At 41.7% G+C, this 20,897-nt stretch overlaps 1 protein-coding gene across 1 annotated transcript in view; it reads left to right on the forward strand.

Annotated features, from left to right (window-relative positions):
• The first annotated feature begins 3,433 nt into the window (after window positions 1-3,433).
• The window catches only part of LOC115223123, a 74,366-nt gene continuing 56,902 nt past the window's right edge, over window positions 3,434-20,897 (forward strand). Inside the window, exons 1-10 of the mRNA XM_036512111.1 lie at window positions 3,434-3,622; window positions 7,373-7,494; window positions 8,604-8,764; window positions 8,887-8,955; window positions 10,410-10,527; window positions 11,105-11,263; window positions 13,832-13,990; window positions 15,394-15,518; window positions 17,204-17,292; window positions 20,356-20,458. Of these exons, the coding sequence (XP_036368004.1) occupies window positions 3,488-3,622; window positions 7,373-7,494; window positions 8,604-8,764; window positions 8,887-8,955; window positions 10,410-10,527; window positions 11,105-11,263; window positions 13,832-13,990; window positions 15,394-15,518; window positions 17,204-17,292; window positions 20,356-20,458 (1,240 nt within the window). The 5' untranslated portion in view covers window positions 3,434-3,487. The remainder of the gene's footprint in view (window positions 3,623-7,372; window positions 7,495-8,603; window positions 8,765-8,886; window positions 8,956-10,409; window positions 10,528-11,104; window positions 11,264-13,831; window positions 13,991-15,393; window positions 15,519-17,203; window positions 17,293-20,355; window positions 20,459-20,897) is intronic.

Here is a 20,897-nt window from a genome sequence, read left to right on the forward strand (position 1 = left end):
TGCAGACTTGAAAATTTTGGCCAAGGTGCTAGTCAAGAGGTTGGCGCTTGTCATCAAGAAACTGGTCGACAAGGCGCAAACATGCGCCATGCCGGGCCGGACCATCCATGACAACCTCCACCTGATGCGCTACATCATAGACAGGGTAGTTAACGAACCTGGCATGAGTGGGGCGCTGATCAATTTGGATCAGTCGAAAGCTTTCGATAGGGTGGACCATCGATACTTAGAGGCAGTCCTCAGAGTGGCTGGCTTCGGTCCCGTCTTCCGCGGCTGGATAGCCGCTTTGTACAGAGGCATCCGTTCGGTAATTCGTGTAAATGGACATCTATCGAGACCTTTCGACATCGCACGTTCAGTCCATCAGGGATGCCCCCTCTCGTCGCTTCTATACGTATTGACTCTTGAGCCATTATTGCAGAAGCTGGCAACTTTGAGGGGCATCCAGCGAGAACTTGGATGCGGGACGAGCGTGTCTGCATACGCGGACGATGTCACCGTCATAGTGTCTAGCCACGAGCACATCGAGCAGGTCGGTGAGACACTGAAAAACTACGAAGCGGTGACAGGAGCGAAAATCAACCGGGAAAAGTCAGTGGGCTTGCGACTAGGCACCTGGAGAAGCAAGCCCATGCCGTCCACCATCGCCTCCGTCGTGGGATGCTGGACCGACGGCCCGGTCGAGTTGCTCAGGGTCTGGTTCGGTCCGGACCTCCAAGTGGAGAAGAACTGGAACGAGATAACGAGTAGGGTGGTCACTCTCGCCCGGCAATGGGCCAAGAGGAAACTGTCCCTAAAAGGTCGGGCAGAGGTGGCGAACACGTACATCGCATCCGTCATCTACTACCGCCTGACCGTCGTGCCTTGTCCCGACCCTACCGTCACCAAACTAGAACGCATTCTCTTTCGCTTCTTGTGGAAAGGATGCGTCCCGATGGTCAGGCGATCCATTTGCTGTCAACACCCGTTAAAAGGAGGACTGGGCATGCCGTGGTTGATGATGCGCAGACATGCGCTGAGACTGCGACATCTCAGGCTCTTCGTAGACGACGGTGAACAGGTGTGGTCGCCGTTTGTGAGGCACGCTTTCCCACAGCTCGTCTCCATGACCGAACTGCAGTCGTGGATCAAAAAGAGGCCGAAGAAGGGTGAATGGCACCGCGAGTGTCGCGTTGCTCTCAAGCAACTCTGCTGTCCCGGGTCGACCTTGAGTGACTTCAACACAACCAAAGCATTCTATAGGGGATTAGTGGAGGGGAGGTACGACGACGAGCTCGGGGCGAACCTGGACGTCGACGAGGAGTACCTGACCCACCTGTTCAGGACGACTTTCGGGCCAGGGCCCATGGACAACTTCCAGAGATCCCTGGCCTGGCAGTGCTACCGAGAAGTGCTACCCGTTCGGGATAAGCTCTACAGACACGGCTCGAGAAACACGGGGCCGATCTGCCCGAGATGCGGTCAGAGCGACGAAACCGTTCTGCACGCACACGTGCAGTGTCCAACAATTTCCGACCTGTGTGCTTATGTCGAACAACTGCTGTCATGTGTGGGATGAGTCGGTTTATCAGCTGAGTCTATCGTCAATATTGTCATGCCTCCTTCCTTCAAACGGGAAGGAAGAGCTATTTTCATCATCCTTGTGACTATGGCGAAAGAATGTATCTGGTGGACGCGTCTGAAAGGATTGGAGACAAACACTTTCCTCTCTGGTCAATCTCTCATCAACTTCTTCAAGTACCACTTGAAAAGGAAAGTGAGAGTAGAGAGGCAAGTTTTGTCTAGCGAATGTTTTAAAAAAAGATGGGTGAATGTAGCAAGGATGGCACATATGAATGACGAAGCCACCTTGAGCATAATCCTATGAACCCAGAAATTGAAAACAGAGGGTTACCCACTTGCAAACAAATGTGGTAACATATAACAATATTGAGCAAGGTTACCGTGGTCTTTTCGTTGGCTTTTCTTCCCATGGATAAACCTTACTTGCTTTCCCCTTTACACCATACGTCATAACACTGTGATACACGATCCCTATTGATCGTTTGTTTTTCTTCTTCCCCTTTTTTCCTCTTTTTTCTTATTTTCTCATTTTTCTTTTCTTTCGTTCCTTTTCCCTTTTTCTTTTCCTTTTTTTCTTTTTTTTTTTGTTCTTTTTTCCCTTTTACGATCCCTTTTGATCGAAAACCTACGCCACCTTTTATTTATTTTATTTTCTCCCCCAAAAGAAAAGCTCTACCTTGTAACTTGTCCCATCTGTGTGCAGCCCTGTGTGGCCAATAAAGAAACTTATCTATCTATCTATTTGTCTTTCTTTCTCTCTCCCTCACTCTCTCTATAGATAAGTCGATTACATCGACCCGAATGTGTAACTAGTACTTATTTCATCGACCCCGTAAGGCCTGAAACTTTGGAGGATAGGACTAATCGAACCCAACGCTTGACAGTACCGTAAATCCTCGAGTATAGTCCGCCCTTGAGTATAATACGCAGGGGATTTTTAGGGGGCTGTACCTCTGAAAAACCTAAATCTTGTGTATAATACGCACCCCTTCTCTAACTAATAATAGTAATAACGTTTAATAAATGTTGCTTAAAGCAAATTATGGATGATCCTTTTATGACTTCATTGCTTTCAGGCTTAGCTTAAGGTATTTTCGCACCCGACATCACAAAATGCGTCTGAATAAACATTGCCGGTCAGCAAATAGAGACTCGAACATTGCTTAGAAATTATTTTTCATTTTTAACCTCGTATATAGTACGCACTAGGGATTTTGACCTTTAAAATTTTGGGGAAAAAAATGCGGATTATACTCGAGGATTTACGGTACTTATTCTATTGACCCTGAGAAAATGAACAACCGAGTCAACTTCGGTGGAATATATGAGCGCAGAACCTAAAAATCTTTATATATAAAAGAGAGGTTGTGTGTCTGTGTCCTACGATTTAGATTCCTAACTACTCCCACATTTTGCGGTGCAGTTTAACCAAAACCGGGTATCTTATAGTCATGATTCATATCGAGCCCTTCTGGGTATTAGCGCGCGTCTACGATGAGTCTACGATTAAAAAAAAATTTACCATAATTTTTTTCCATTTTAATGCATTTTTTCGCTATTATATAAAGGGAAGTAACTCTCTAAAAATGTCTACGATGAGTCAACGATTTAAAAAAAAATTTACCATAATTTTTTTTTTTCCATTTTCAATGCATTTTTTTGCTATTTTTTGGCTATAACTCTCTAAAAATGCTTATATAGTTATTTCCCTTACAAACCCGAGCAACGCCGGGCGATACTGCTAGTTAGTAATAAATAAATAAATAAATAAATAAAACTAAATTAAAGGCCCTTGGTGATGTCAGCTGCCAAATTCAGCGTCATTAACAACGTGTATGGCAAGGAAATGGATGGGAGGTAACTTTCAGAAACACTTCAACTAAAGAGTTCTTGGACGAGGAATATTTGGTCGGTAAAGAGGACGATGGCATCGTTTCTGTTTGCACTTGAGGCACATGTTATCTGTAAAGGAACAGCAAAAATATCTCATCGATGGCTTCACAAGTTCGGTCCCAGATACTTACAGTCTGGTCGTCTTTTCTCGACCACAACTAGATTAGTACGTGTTTTCCTTCTTTCTTTTCTTTCGGTAGGGAACCCAACCCATGGGTTCCCTACCGATTTCTTGCGCTCTTTCAGTTTCGTTCTCAAAAGAGAGAGAGAGAGAGAGGTCGTATAAACTGACCACTTGCAGCTGCATTCATAACACACACACCTCCGTTAGCAATGTATGTATATATATATATATATATATACATACACATACATACATAAACTTTAGCTTGATAGAGACAATATAAAGCCAAGATGAACACAAATGCCCCACGGTCACTGTCAATACTATTCTTGTAAACAAATTAATAGAGTCTGAGGGGTCGATTAATTTAGCCCCACGAGGGCTCGTCCATGGGGTTAAGCCCTTTATTGATGCGAAATCATTGGTTAAGTCTACGTCAGGCTATAAGCCTGACATAGACCTAACTGCACATAAATACATTACTGCTTTATGCTTTACAATGTGGTTCTTTCCCCCGGATATATGATACAATCACACACACGCACAGGTAAAGCTGTTGAATATGTACCTATGCAACGATGTCCACTACAACCCGAAAGGACCACAGACAAACTACATGTTGGACTCGTTGAATGTTTTACTAAAATTCTAAACTCGGGGGTTTTTCGTGTTTATAAAATACACAACAAAAATTGTAATTAACTTGGTTTAATTAATCGTAGCAGTCATTTATGTAAAATGATTTATTTGTGAATTGAGTAACGAAAGTAGTTTGTCACGTCGATGTAGTTTCCATTGTATTGTTTTGTGCTGGAGGTCGTTGTTTACTTTTTAAGATACGGCATCTTTACCCATATTTATATATATATATATAGTCTAGCAATTGAGGTCATAGGTCAACAGGTCTTGGGGTCTGACGCTACGCTATAAAGTTAAACCCTTTATAGACGGGAAACCCAGGGTAACCCCATAAACCGGCCTTCGTCAGGAAAACATTTAGACTGCTCTGCTTCTCAGAGTGTGTTTCTTCTCCGGATTTATGTCTTTATAAAAACGACCTATATATATATATATATATATATATATATATATATATATATTATATATATATATATATATATATATATATATATGGCCATATCTATAAGTGTGTGTGTGTATGCGAAGTGACCTTTATTGTGGTGCGAAATTGAAAGGGCACCGATCTTTATCTGTGCCTGTTTACCCGTCTGTCTATGCCTAACATTTCCCTTCATCAAAGTACTTAGAAACCACTGTTATATATATGTGTGTGTGTCTCTCTCTGTTGTTTCTGCTAAATATGAATAAAAAATAGCCTATGTATATATATACTCGTGTTTTGAGTTCTACTTTTCATGCTTGCATCGCCAAACCTCAGTGTATGTGTGTCTGTATGCATGCAATTGAGACAAGATAGAGAAATGAACGGATGGACAGAAAAAAAAAGGAGAAAACCCGAAGTAGTAGATCGATTCAATGTTCGATCTATAAGATAAATATATCATCGAGTGATTGATAAATAAACAAATACACTAGGCGATAGACAGGCATATAAGGATGCTTTCTATGTCAGGAGTTGACCAGCAAAGACACTGTCTTATAACAATGATTCATACATTACTCAAGCCTGTCTCTACTAAAGCCTGTCTGGCTACCTTAAAAATGAAGAATTACAAAGAAAAAGAAAGGTACATGAGAATAAACCATATCAATGTTGTTCTATGTGAATTTTATAAACGTGGGCAATTCTGGGGGTCAGTTAATTTCCAACCAAATTCTTTGGTATTAGTTTGTTTAGCGATCTTTTTAAAGCTGTACTTGTTTTACTTCGGGGATTTTTTTGGGTTGTGACCGACTTTCACTATCATTTTAGTATTATCCAAGGTGACGGAGCTGGCAGAATCGTTGGAGCGTCGGACAAAACGTTTTGCGGCTCTTTACGTTCTGAGTTCAAATTCTCATCCTCTCAGAGTTGGTAAAATAAATAACAGTTCAGCACTGGAGTCAATGATATCGACTTACCCCTTCCCTTTTCCCCAAAATTTCGGGGCTTGTGCCTATAACGAAGTGTTTCTTAATCATTTTTTGTTTTCCTTTTTTAACTTTAATTTTTTCCGCCCGTCAGCCCCCACCAATTTTCTCCCAAATTTGTTTACTTTAATTTTTTTTTGTTTGCCAAAACCCCCCGTTTTCGGATACGGATGTTCCGGAAAATTGCCAAAAATAGGTATTGTTAAATCCCCCACTTCCCTCAAATTCTTCATTTTTTTACCTTTTTCCCCAACCCTAACCCTAAAACTCTAACCCTAACCCTAAAATCCTACAAAAAAATATCTTACAATTGAATCGCGCTCTTCGTCTTGACTGTTTACCTTTGGGAAGAGTTACGTCAATCCTTTAAAAAATATTATTATTATTATTATTATTGAGTGAGAGTGCATGCCATCAAAGTGACACTGGGGTAAAATATACGAAGCCCAGTATACCCATCATGACTACCCGTCTGATAGGGGTACACCAGGCACATGCATCACAACCATATGTGCGCGACATGATGATCTCATTTCAAGATAAACAGCGCATGATCTTGCAGGTGGGGCCCAGTTAGAATTTTCTTCTGGTCGAGTAACCTATCCTGCTCAAAAGGTCCCTGAGTAAGGGTTGTTTAAGGAGGTTGAACAAAACACCCATGTTTCCAGAGGTGAATTATCCACACCCCCAAAGAATCCTTCTCAGCGCATGGCTATGATGCTCCCCCACTACTTCTGCTCGTGATCAGAGATGCACATATCATCAGCCACCAAGGGACATGCTCAACTGGTTAAGGTCAAACAACTGACAAGCAAATCAGTGGTATTGAGCAGAATATTTGCTGTAGCCCATCTTTTATACCAAGACAAAACAAGGTACATGATAACACTTCCAATCAGTTAAGATCAGAAGCCATGAGAACCACTGCCTGGTACTGCATCAGGGCATTTATTATTATTATTATTATTATTACTATTACTATTATTATTATTATTATTATTATTATTATTATTAGGCAGCAAGCTGGCTGAGTCATTAGAGCATCGGACAAGATACTTTGTGGCATTCATTCTGATTCTTTATGTTCTGAGTTCAAATTCCATTGAGGTCACTTTTACTTTCCGTCCTTTCAGGATCAATGAAATAAAGTATCAATCAAGCTCAAAGATTGATGGTATTGATTAAACCCCTCCCCTCAAAATCTGCTCGCTTTATTACCTAAATTAGAAACAGTGTTATCTTTTTCTTTTGAGTGCAAATACAACTTGATGTATTGCACTTATCACAAGGTACAGAATGTTTTGTATTTTTTTTTAGGTAAAAAATTATAGAATTAATTCATTTTTGCCTTTTTTTGAGAAAATTAGACATGTATGTCTATGTGTGTTTTTGTTTTTGTGCTGTGTTTGTCTTACCCCACCACCACTTGACAACAAGTGTGGCCTGTTTAGCCCCTGTAACTTAGCAGTTAAGCAAAATAAAAAAAGCTGCATGGTGACCCCACCAGTGCTGGTGCTATGAAAAAGAAGGTACCAAATACCTGGTGTAAAAGAGTTGGCATTTGGAAGGGCATCCAGACATAGAAACCATGCCAAGGCAGCCTAATGTAGTCCAGGGACCCACTGGATTCTGTCAAACAGTCCAACACATGCCAGCATGGAAGATGGATATTAAACGGTGATGGTGATGACAATGACAATATATTATTTATACTCATCTATTTTTCTCTCTACTCCTCAGGGTAAAAGTTTAATCCTTGGTGTTTATGAAGCTTCAGCTAAAGACAGCCCCCTTGTTCTCTCCCAAGCTGCAAAATATTTCGATGAGAAATATTCTGGAAAATTATCACAACAAATAAAACTGTAAGTCATTAATGATATTTATTGTTCTAACGAGTCTATTATTTTTGAGTTTAAAAAGATAAAAAAGTAACCAGCAATTCTAATAATTTTCAAAAGTTTCTTAAGAATAAGTGGCACTTAAGTCTGGTTGAAAAGCCCTAATAAAGCTAGTTGTAGAATAGATTAACCCTTTAGTATTTAAACCGGACATGTCCGGCCAAAATAGCTCATCTGTTTTATGTCCAAACTGACCAGATCAAGGCTCTCACACCTACCCTACAATGTTATTCTACATTAAATAATTACACCATCAAGATCTTGAAGATATGAGATAATGCATGATTAATTCAAATCAATGGGAATCAATAGGCATTATGTTTGATTGAATAATCTGAACGCTAAAGGGTTAAATGGAGAGGAGTTCAAAGTCTGCGAGACAACTGCTCAATCTGGAGAAGGTAGTATCCTCCAGTTTGCCAAAAGAAGTTTGATCTGGAATTCTGTAGTGTGGTGCAATTCCTAGATCGAAAAGGAATATGTGATCTTTCAGCTATGCATAAGTTGCATTTCTTAGCTCCGTCAGCATATGATATGGATTTCCCAACAGTTCTAATGTGGTGTGAAGTTAGTCTTCAAACCCCATATGTGGCTAACTGACTTGGTGGTTTTACTTGTTGGTGTGTTTGAAAGGAGACAGGTGGTTTGTATGACATCTTTTGAAGTCACCTTCACATAACCCAATGTAATTCTTTTCAGGATAACCTAATCGAAAATAATTATTCAGTAATATATAACTCATAAGCGGCGAGCTGGCAGAAGCGTTAGCGCGCTGGGCGAAATGCTTAGCGGTATTTCATCTGTCGTTACGTTCTGAGTTCAAATTCCGCCGAGGTCGACTGCCTTTCATCCCTTCGGGGTCGATAAATTAAGTACCAGTTACGCACTGGGGTTGATGTAATCAACTTAATCCCTTTGTCTGTCCTTGTTTGTCCCCACTGTGTTTAGCCCCTTGTGGGCAGTAAAGAAATATATATAACTCATAAGCCTTTTAAGTCTTGTGATATCATATGCACGAGTACTATTATCGTATCTGCTATGGGATACTTTTCTTTATTATATCTATCTTTTAGGTTTGGGAAATCTTTTAAGAAAGGAAAAAGCCATTTACTGTTTGGTCTTTGTGAGGAGTTCCCCTTGTTAGCTGTTGCAAATCTTGGTAAGGAAGACCAAGGATTTAATGAACTGGAAGGCCGACATGAAGGTCACGAAAGTGTTAGAACTGCTGTGGCAAGTAAGTTATCTCCCTTGCTTTCTTGTTGCTACCTGGATTGTCCAGTTAATTAAGCATTCTCTCCATATAATTAAAAATTAAATATTGTTGCTAATTCATTAATTTCTTCAACTAAATTTCAGAGAGTGTTCTACAGTTACGTGATGCAGGAGAAGACTTGGTGTCTATTGACCCTTGTGGCGACCCCATGGGTAAGTGATCGAGTGTTTTTTTTTTCTCTATAACTTTTTTAGGTACAGGCACGGCTGCGTGGCTAAGAAGCTTGATTCCTAACTACGTGACCTTGGGTTCAATCCCACTGCACGGCACCTTTGGCAAGTATCTATTACTACAAAGCTCCGACTGTAAAACAAAGCTGGAGCTGTTCAAGACATTCGTCCGATCAGTGTTATTCTGTGGATGTGAAAACTGGAAGGTGACGAAAACGGAAGGAAAAACAAGGGGCAGCTGCCAACTCACCATGCTTTAAGGAGAATACTTGATATCAAGTTCCTGCATCGTCATCGTTGTCACTGCCACTGCCGCCGCCGTCGTCGTCGTCGCCCAGCTGTAGAAACCTTGCCAAATCGGATTGGAACCTGGTGCACCCCTTGACTTACCAGTTTTCAGTCAAACCGTCCAACCCGTGCCAGCTTGGAAAGCGAACATTTAATGATGATGATCATAATATATATATATCATCATCATCATCATTATCGTTTAACGTCCGTTTTCCATGCTGGCATGGGTTGGACGATTCAACTGGGGGTCTGGGAAGCCAGAAGGCTGCACCAGGCTCCAGTCTGATCTGGCAATGTTTCTATGGCTGGATGCCCTTCCTAATGCCAACCACTCCGTGAGTGTAGTGGGTGCTTTTTACGTGTCACCGGCACAGGTGCCAGACGAAGCTGGCAAACGGCCACAATCGGATGGTGCTTTTTACGTGCCACCGGCACAGAGGCCAGTCGGGGCGGCGCTGGCAACGGCCATGTTCGGATGGTTCTCTTACGTGCCACCGGCACGGAGGCCAGTCGGGGCAGTGCTGGCAATGGCCACGTTCAGATGGTTCTCTTACGTGCCACCGGCAATGGTATCACAGCTACAATTTCCATTGCTGTTGATCGATTTCGATTTTGAACCTGAGGTAGGCTCAAGTGTGGTTGTGTCGTCCAGAAGTTTGCTTCTCAACCTCATGGTTTCACTTTCAGTCCTACTGTATGGCATCATAGGCAAGTGTTTTCTGATATAGCCCCAGGCCAACTAAAGCTGTGTGAATGGATTAGGTAGACAAAAACTGAAGGAACCCCAATGTGTATGTATTTAGTGTATGTTATGTATGTATGTACGTTTGTGGGCACGGGTATGTGTATGCCTTTGTCTTGACACTATGTGATAGTTGTAAATGAGTGTCACTGTCACGCAAGCGGTGTCATTCGCTTCCAATATTCAGTAGAAACATGTCTAGCAATGGGGGAAATTTTACCTTTGTTTGGAAACAGGTGAGGGTTGGTGACAGGAAGGGCATCCAGCCATAGAAAAATATCTTACTCTGCATAGAGAAGCAGACATAAAGAAGAAGAAGATGATGATGACGACTATGCAGTAGCAGTAGCAGCATTTGTATTCCACTCTATCTCTCTCTCTCGTTTATTTCTAATTTTTGCAGCTGCGGCAGAAGGAGCATCTCTCTCGTTACACAGTTACGATGAATTAAAGCCTAAGTCCAAACGAAAACCAAAGGTGGAACTAGCGTGCTACACCGACCATCTGGAAGCATCTGAAAAGTGAGATATTTAAGAGTTTATTCACTGTCTAATGTCTCTCTGTAACTCTCTTACTCTCCCTTTTACTCTTTTTGCCGAACCGCTAAGTGACGGGGACATAAACACACCAGCATCGGTTGTCAAGCAATGCTAGGGTGACAAATACAGACACACAAACACACACACACACACAGACATATATATATATATATATACATATATACATATATACGACGGGCTTCTTTCAGTTTCCGTCTACCAAATCCACTCACAAGGCATTGGTCGGCCCGGAGCTATAGCAGAAGACACTTGCCCAAGATGCCACGCAGTGGGACTGAACCCGGAACCATGTGGTTGGTTAGCAAACTACTTACCACACAGCCACTCCTGCGCCTGTATAATTGTTAAACATAGGATCCTTATTTATTTCGGAATGGAACCAAACAACGATACTGCTAGAAACCCAATGTCTGTGACTTATTCCTTCATTGATTTAGTCATGCATGTTACATAATAGCATCAGAAATTGTGAAGTTATTGAATAAAATAAACATACATATATAGTTTCTGATGGCCATTTCTTCTGCATTTATTCCAGAACTTCCTTTATAGACCAATGGCACATAGGTGAAGTCTATGCTGATGCCCAAAACTTTGCCAGACTACTCACAGAAATGCCGGCAAATATACTAACTCCTACAAAATTTTCTGAAATGGTTATTGATAAACTTTCAAGTTATTGTCAAATTGTAGCCCGGTAAGTGATTCCCTTGTGTATATATTTTAATACTCCCTGAGACTTGGGTTCTCTTGCAACACTGGGTTGGTCATGCTTTGTTGAATATCAACAACCATTTAGCAAGAAAATGCTTTCAAAACCTAGAAAGGAAACCCAACCTTTGAAATGCAAGTTCAGCCGTGTTTAATTGTGTTATTGAATGTTTGGTTATTATGGAAGGTCACCAGAGATTGCGAGGTTAGCATTGGTGAAAGTTTTTGAAGTTTTAATCTTTTGTCTTTCTATCTTTTACTTGTTTCAGTCATTTGACTGTGGCCATGCTGGGGCACCACCTTGATGGCTTTTAATAGAACAAATCAACCCCAAGACTTATTTTTTTAAGACTAGTAATTAGTCTGTCAGATTCTTAGGCCAAAATGCTAGTTATGGGGACATGATCACCCCAAAACTGGTTGTCAAGCAGTGGGGGGAGTCACAGTTACAAAGACACACACAGATATATATATATCGTAACATATAATTGCCTACGAAGTGTGGCATCCTGTACAGGACAGTGCTACTGATGGTTATGGCCCCAGGAAGACATCTCCACCAGCTGGCTAATGACACACAGTCCTATTAGTGTTTACGAGGGGAGGTCATCACTCCCAATTCTAGCCTTATGTGATACACACAGACTCGAGTTTCTGGATGCTTACCCATCCTCAGCATGTGTTTCATATATATATATATATATATATACATATATATATATATATACATATATTATAATAAATTAGAGACAAAACCACTATTATGCAAATCAAACAAAGAAAGACTTAATCCAATACATAAATTAATTTATATAATTTAGAAATTTAACAATTATTAATATCCACTACGATCGTTTCATGTCTTCTTTTCATCACATCTTTGAGTAGTAGACATTTTTGCCTGTAAGTTTGGATTTATTCCCTAATATTTATTATTATTATAATATATATATATATATATATATATATACATACAGGGTCACCCAATAGTAAATCAAAATTCCATAAATACTCTATGTAATACTGTATTTTCAAAAGTCTTCGTTTAAGCGTACTAAATTACCAGAAATAAATACAGCATAAATAATTCGCTGCAGTAGTTTTCGCTGGTTTGAGAATGTATTAATTCAAAATTAAAATCAAAATGAGAGTGAGAAATTGGATATTAATTTGATAACATCAATTTTAACACCAGTGGTCTAGCATATAAAAAAACTGAGATTCAGTGAATAGTATTTCATACAGTAATATAAAAGGGAATTTTTTAACCACTATGCGGAAACCCTTATGCTAGAAGAAGATCCGCTATGGTCTCAACCACTAAGAATTGTTCTCCAGAAAATTTAGCACACCAGAAACATAAGTGAGCAAGACAAATGAAAAATAACAAAAATATAGATTAATCACAAACAATTGTTTCACTATCAATAAATTACGTAATTTTACTTACATAATTTATCTGTAGATCATCAGTGTGATCCTCTTTGCAAGATATAATTTGTAGAACTTCATACCAGATATCAAAGAATACCCTCCATCAGGCATTTGCCATATCCTGAACGCCTTACTTCCCTGGGCATGGACACATTGAAACTCCGACGTCTGGCAGCTGACCTGGCAGACACCCATAAAATTATCAACCATCGCACAAACAATAACACTGAGCACCTCTTCAAACTCCACCCATCTAATACCCGTGGACATATTTACAAAGTAAGAAAACAGCACAGCTCCCATGACTTCAGGAAACATTTTTTCATGCTGAGAGTTGCTGAAGCATGGAACAAACTACCTGCATCAGTTGTTAGTTGTCGGAGCACTGCATCCTTCAAGACTTCCATGCTTCCTGAGATTCGCCAACACTACACTTGATTTTCTCCCCTCCATACACACACAAGCATGTTCACTTTCCAGACATTTCTACATTACTGCATGTACTTTATATGCACTTTCTGACAAGTTGTGGTGCACCTGAGCACTGTATACAATAATTTCATTATTATTATTAACACGAGAGAACAATTCTTAGTGGTTGAGACTTAGATATGGAAATATTTTATTCTCAAATACATAATAATAATTTCGTTTCTCTGTTTTTTTCATTGTTCAAAAAAAAGTTAGTTTTCTATGTTTTCATTTCTCATTGTGTTCAAAGTTTTTTTTGATGTCCTGTACCCATATATGCATGTATATATACATATATATGTAGGTATGTGCATATATGTATGTATATATATATGCATCATCATCATCATCATTTAGCGTCCACTTTCCATGCTAGCATGGGTTGGATGGTTCAACTGGGGTCTGGGAAGCTAGAAGGCTGCATCAGGCCCAGTCTGATCTGGCAGTGTTTCTACAGCTGGATGCCCTTCCTAACGCCAACCACTCCGTGAGTGTAGGGGGTGCTTTTTACGTGCCACCCGCACAGGTGCCAGACGGAGCTGGCAAACGGCCACAGATGGATGGTGCTTTTTACGTGCCTTTTTTTTATATTTATATATTATTCATATTATTATATATATATGTACATGGATTAATTCTGATTTTGCAGGGACCAAGCATGGGTTGAAGAGCAAAAAATGGGTGCATTTCTGTGTGTGAGCCAAGGCTCAGGTGAACCACTTAAATTCCTGGAGCTCAGTTACAACAACAGCTCAGACAAATCTGCTGCTCCTGTTGTGTTGGTTGGCAAAGGGATCACCTTCGACACGTAAGTCTCATTCGGGGTTGTCGTTATTAAGGAATTAATATTTCAAGCTTGAGGTCCTTTAGATGAAAGGTGGGTGGGAAAGTGCTATTGAGTGAGGTGCCACTAAGCATTTTGTCCAGTATGGTGACAATTCTGTCTCCTCCCCCCTCCCCCTCTCCCCCTCTTCTTCTTCTTCTTCTTCTTCATCATCATCATCATCATCATCATCGTCGTCGTCATCACTTACCATCCATTGTCCATGCTGGCATGGGTTGGCCGGTCTGACCAGGCTGGAAGGCTGCACCGGACACCAGTCTGATTTGGCATGGTTTTCTACGGCTGGATGTCCTTTTTAATGTCAACCACTCCAAGAATGTAATGGGTGCTTTTTACATGCCACTGGCACGGGTGCCATTTGCATGACACTGGAGTGCTTTTACGTGCCACTAGCATTGGTGCCAATTTGCGTGACACCAGTATCTGCCACAACAGTGGTTTCACTCGGCTTGATGGGCCGCCTTCTCAAGCACGACATAATGCCAAAGGTATCGGTCATTGCGTCTGTGAGGCCCAACACTTGAAAGGTGTTCTTTAATGGTTTCAAATTTTGGCACAAAGCCTGCAATTTTAGAGGTGGGGATGAGTCGATCACATCAACCTCAGTACACAGCTGGTACTTATCTTATTGATTCATGACCTTGGAGGAATTTGAACCCAGAATGTAAAGGTGGCTGAAATACTGCTAAGCATTTTGCTTGGCATGTTAATGATTCTGCCAGCCCATTGCTTTAATACATAAAGCACGATGGGCCACGATTGTGGTCATCAGGCACAGGTTGATAGGCCACAATTGTGGCCCAGATAGATGCATTTAACTTATGGGCGTTTGTTGGGGTCTAATGTCGCTCAAATGTTCTGATACCCACCAGAATGCAAGAGAACTAATAGTTCAACTTTTCAGATGATGTAAAGCTTTCCACCATTATATACTAAGAAGATATACTCTTTACTCTTTTACTTGTTTCAGTCATTTGACTGTAGCCATGCTGGAGCACTGCATTTAGTCGAGCAAATCAACCCCAGGACTTATTCTTTGTAAGCCTATTACTTATTCTGTCGGTCTCTTTTGCCGAACTGCTAAGTTACGGGGATAGAGCTGGTAGAAACGTTAGCACGCCGGGTGAAATGCGTAGCCGTATTTTGTCTACTGCTACGTTCTGAGTTCAAATTCTGCCGAGGTCGACTTTGCCTTTCATCCTTTCGGGGTCGATAAATTAAGTACCAGTTACGCACTGGGGTCGATGCAATCGACTTACTCAGTTTGTCTGTCCTTGTTTGTCCTCTCTGTGTTTAGCCCCTTGTGGGTAGTAAAGAAATAGGTATATATATCATATAAGTTCTTTGTTTTTATTTTTTATTATTAGTGGTGGAATTTCTTTAAAACCTGCAAATAATATGGACAAGATGAGAGGCGATATGGGTGGTGCAGCCTGTGTTGTTGGAGCAATTCTAGGCGTATGTAAACTTGGATTGCCGATCCATTTGAAAGGTAAGCATGGCAAGGATCTTTCCATTCAAAGTATCTTATGTTTGATGTCAATTGACGGGGCTGTATCATCCAGCCAAATGTCCTGTCCATGCAGGCATTAAACAGATGGGAGCCAAAACCCACCCCTAACGGACCCCGGGTCTAACTGGAAAAAAATCGGATGTTGAGCCCCCAATCTCAACTGTGCTCACTGTCCCTGTATACAAGGCTGCCATCAGCCTGATCAGTTGGGGAGGTATGTGTTGCAACTGCAGAATCTTCCAGAGTGCATCCCTGTCCCCTGTGTCAAATCCTTTGCAGTGGTTCACATAAGCTGCTACAGCCCCTGCCAAAAACTCTGCCTGTTTTTGATGAGTATTTGGATATCCAGGACCCTGTCAGTAGTTGTCTTCTCTGGCATGAACCCTGACTGCTCTATATTTGCAAATTTGGACCCTTAGGAGCCCTTAGGGGCTGCCTGAACTCCTCTGGTATCAGGATGCTTTGCAGGATTATAGGTTATCAATAATCAGATTTCATATCCATTCAATGATGATACTCAGAAACTGGGGCGCATCCTCTTACTCGAATGATTGATTTGGGAGTGTTGGCGCGGATGTTTGGTCGTGTTATTCTTTTATTATTTTACCCAATTCAATCATTTGACTGTGGCCAAGCTAGAGCATCGCCTTGAAGAGTTTTAGTAAAACAAAAGCAAATCGACCTCAGGACTTACTTTTTAAAGCCTAGTACTCATTCTAAGGTTATTTTTGTCAAACTGCTAAGTTACGGGGATGTAAACACACCAACACCGGTTGTCAGGTGGTGTTGGGGGAACAAATACAGATACAAAGTCACACACATATAGATATAAAAGAGTAAAGACCCCCTTCGGTCATGAATGACCATGGGATTGCACCTAGAAGGTTACCCTCCTAGACACAAGTCCGGGCAAGGTTGTTTATGGAAGACCAGCAGTCGCCCATGCATACCAGCCTCCCCTCTCCACGCCACCAGTGTTATCCAAGGGAAAGACAAAGGTCGATACAGCTTGGCACCCGTGACGTCGCAACTCATTTCTACAGCTGAGTGAACTGGAGCAACGTGAAATAAAGTGCCTTGCTCAAGAACACAACACACAGCCCGTCCGTGATTCGAGCTCACAACCTCACGATCGTAAGCTCGACGCTCTAACCACTGAGCCATGCGCCTTCACTATAGATATATACATATATATATGACGGGCTTCTTTCAGTTTCCGTCTACCAGATCCACTCACAAGGCTTTGGTCAGCCTGAGGCTATAGTAGAAGACACTTGTCCAAGGTGCCATACAGTGGGACTGAACCTGGAACCATGTGGTTGGGAAGCAAGCTTCTTATCGTTCAGCCGCGCTGGATTTTCGGAGTTGGATCCTGTGTATTGTGTTCTCTTTTCTGAGGATTCAGTTAGGACAACGCTTTGCTTTGGTTGACCCCATGCCTCATGGCAAATGAGGACGTATCTCATAGAGAAGGAAACTGATTAAGGAGACATGATCAGAGGTTTGCCTGTGACGACCCTGCAAGTACTGACAAATGGTGGATACAGCAATGCACTGCAAAGGCGCAAGGCCCCATTCCTGAACTGACCTGACCTGACTGATTTCTACCTTAAAAACAATATTGTCCATGGGCTTAAACAAAATAAATGTTTATTTATTTTCAGCCTTAATTCCATTGTGTGAAAACATGCCAGGCGGCAAAGCTGTTAAACCAGGTGATGTCGTTACTGCCATGAATGGTACGACTATCCAAGTAAGTTAATCCTTTCCGTTAAATTTCTAAAACGAAAAAAACAAAAATAATTATGTTTCTCTTTTCTTTCTTTTTTTTATTGTTTCAAGTCATTTGACTGTGGCCATACTGGGGCACCATTTTGAAGGGTCTTAAATCAAATAAATTAATACTTAATTTGTTTTAAAATTTGGTACTTATTTTATTGGTTTCAATTGTCAAACTCCTAAGTTACAGGGATGTAAACAAACCAACAGTGGTTGTTGAGCAGTGGTCGGGAATAAGTACACACCCACTCACAGACACACAGACACACACATAGTGGGCTTTCATATAGTTTCCTTCTATCACATTTGCTCACAAGGCATTGTTTGGCCCAAGGCTATAGTTGAAGAAGGTACCGCACTTGGGACTGTAACAGGATGAGAATTCAGGAACCCTGGAGGGGTTTCTGGTCTGATCCTGTCACATTCAATTCAAGTTGAAGAAACGGAGACAAAGTCAGGCTGTCTTTGATAACAGTAAGTGGTGGTTTATTCTGTGGTTTACAGGTAAAACATAGGCGCAGGAGTGGCTGTGTGGTAAGTAGCTTGCTAACCAACCACATGGTTCCGGGTTCAGTCCCACTGCGTGGCATCTTGGGCAAGTGTCTTCTGCTATAGCCCCGGGCCGACCAATGTCTTGTGAGTGGATTTGGTAGACGGAAACTGAAAGAAGCCTGTTGTATATATGTATATATATGTATGTGTGTGTGTCTGTGTTTGTCCCCCTAGCATTGCTTGACAACCGATGCTGGTGTGTTTACGTTCCCGTCACTTAGCGGTTCGGCAAAAGAGACCGATAGAATAAGTACTGGGCTTACAAAGAATAAGTCCCGGGGTCGATTTTCTCGACTAAAGGCGGTGCTCCAGCATGGCCGCAGTTAAATGACTGAAACAAGTAAAAGAGAAAGAGAAAGAGAATATGTATTTCTTGTGGGGAAACCAGCAGCCGAATCCACAGGACTGGTTACAATGTTCTCTCGTGCGAGTCAAGATGATTCGGTGTTCGTTCCCGCTTCATTGGGGGTGAGGTTCTCTGTGCGTAGGGTTGTTCTCTGAGAGAAAGTGAAGCCACGTCCGACCGCTAGTGCTGCTCTGCCCGAAAGGACCGATTCAGTGGTCATGCTTTCAGGTTGCAGTTCCTGCGCATGCGCATGAGGAAACTTCTGGTGGCCAACCGGAAGTAATCGAATTCTGCGCATGTGCGCTGAAACTTACACAGTAGCGTCACCACAGGACTGAACCGAAAACCACATTAGTGGCAAAGTGAGGTGCTTAACCACACAGCCATACATGTGCCTACATGTGCCTACATGTGTATATTACTTTTTCTCTTTCATTTTGTTTTCAATACTTTAATACCTATTTCTTTTTCTACCCACAAGGGGCTAAACACAGAGAGGACAAACAAAATCAGACAAACGGATTAAGTTGATTATATCAACCCCAGTGCGTAACTGGTACTTATTTAACCGACCCCAAAAGGATGAAAGGCAAAGTCGACCTCAGCGGAATTTGAACTCAGAACGTAACGGCAGACGAAATACCGCTAAGCATTTTGCCTGGCGTGCCATAACGCTTCTGCCAGTTCGCCGCCTTTCAATACTGTGCACTCATTTATTTACATCATCATCATCATCATTTAGCGACCGCTTTCCATGCTGGCATGGGTTGGACGGTTCAACTGGGGTCTGTGAAGCCAGAAGGCTGCACCAGGCCCAGTCTGATCTGGCAGTGTTTCTACGGCTGGATGCCCTTCCTAACGCCAACCACTCCGTGAGTGTAGTGGGTGCTTTTTACGTGCCACCTGCACAGGTGCCAGACGGAGCTGGCAAGCGGCCACGGATGGATGGTGCTTTTTACGTGCCACCAGCACGGGGGCCAGGCGAGGCTGGCAACGGCCACGGATGGATGGTGCTTTTTATGTGCCACCGGCATGACAGAAAATTACTGGAGAGAGAGCTTTCACCTAATTCTTCCAGATCATTCTATTAAAACTGTATTGAAACCATCATGACGTATATTTGCCATTTAAATATGGCTAACCCCTAAGGGTGGATACTACTGTAGTTTATAGCCCTAGGAGGACACCTCCTCCAGCTGGCTTTAGACACACTTTCTGTGCCCTATCAGTATTTGCAAAGGGAAGCCATCCTTCCCGTCTTCAACTTATGATACACACGGACTTGAGTTTCTGAGTATTGACCTGTCATCGGCGTGTGACAATCACAGTTGTCGATGAAAAGTACGTTCCCTTTGCAAATACATATCCCTTTTCCAGTATCGTAAAGACACTGATATCAAAAAGGTACCATTGTGGAGAATTTTTTTTTTTTTTTGCCACAGTGACTGGTTGCACGCAACAAGGTTTAACGGAACCATGCTTGCAACATTACCACAGGTGATGGCAAAGCTAAGGCGTTGAGAAAGCCAAGTGCTCTCACAGGCATCACCTGACACCAGGCGCGAACTGGGTCTAAAAATATTGGTTGTCAGGAGACTAAGGGAGCCCACCTGCAACTACGATGCTATCATTTAATTTTTTTTTTGTTAAAAGTATTCTTTTTAACTGTCTACAAACACAACCAGGCTGAAATAATTAATGCATTCTTCCAGTTGTGAATAAAAAACTCAGTTAGGACGACGCTTTGCTTTGGTCGACCCCATGCCTCATGGCAAACGAGGACGTGTCTCGTAGAGATGTGGTTGGGAAGCCAACTTCTTACTACACAGCCAGATCTGTGGGGTCACTCCAAAAAGCTCTATCTGCGACGATTTCATCTCAATCGAAGGAGAGGGGCTTTCTCCGTCCGGGTTGCGGATCCGTGGAATAAGCTGCCGGACGAGATAGTGAAGATGCCGACGACCGCTCGGTTCAAAGTCTCTCTTGACCAGAAATGGCCTGAACTCTTTGCATGAACACCCTCCCTGTACATAACTCCATGCCTCCCCCACTACATGGCCTTACTTTTTGCTTTTTGAGCCCAAAAAATTAACTTGACTTAACTTAAGATCTAATTTAATGTTATTTCTTCATCCCTAGGTCGACAACACTGATGCTGAAGGGAGGCTGATCTTAGCCGATGCTCTTTGCTATGCAGAAACACTTAATCCAAAATTGATCCTAGACATGGCAACATTAACAGGTAAGGTTGAAATTTTATTTAATTACTCTCTTCCCTAATTTTCATTTAATTATATCACAAATTCCAATTCAATGTTGTTGACTTTCCCTTATAACTTTGACTTTCATCTTTCAGGGTGGTGGTGGGTGTCGTTGATAAAAATAAAGTACCAGTTATGTACTGGGGTCAGTGGAAAGGTGGAAAATTGGCAGAATCATTAGAAATGTCATAAAAAAATTACTTTGAGTTCAAACTCTGCTGAGGTCAACTTTCTCTTTCATGCTTCCAAGTTGGATACTGTACCAGTCAAATATTGGGGGTCACCGTTCTTACCTTTTGCTCTTTTTGGGTCGATAAAATAAGTACCACCTAAGCAATGGGATCAATGTAATAGACTTACCCCTCCCCCAAGTTTCTGGCCTTGTGCCAAAATTTGAAATCATTATTGTTGTTGTTGCTG

The sequence above is a fragment of the Octopus sinensis genome, linkage group LG22 (genome assembly GCF_006345805.1).
Source record: "Octopus sinensis linkage group LG22, ASM634580v1, whole genome shotgun sequence".
Taxonomy (NCBI): domain Eukaryota; kingdom Metazoa; phylum Mollusca; class Cephalopoda; order Octopoda; family Octopodidae; genus Octopus; species Octopus sinensis.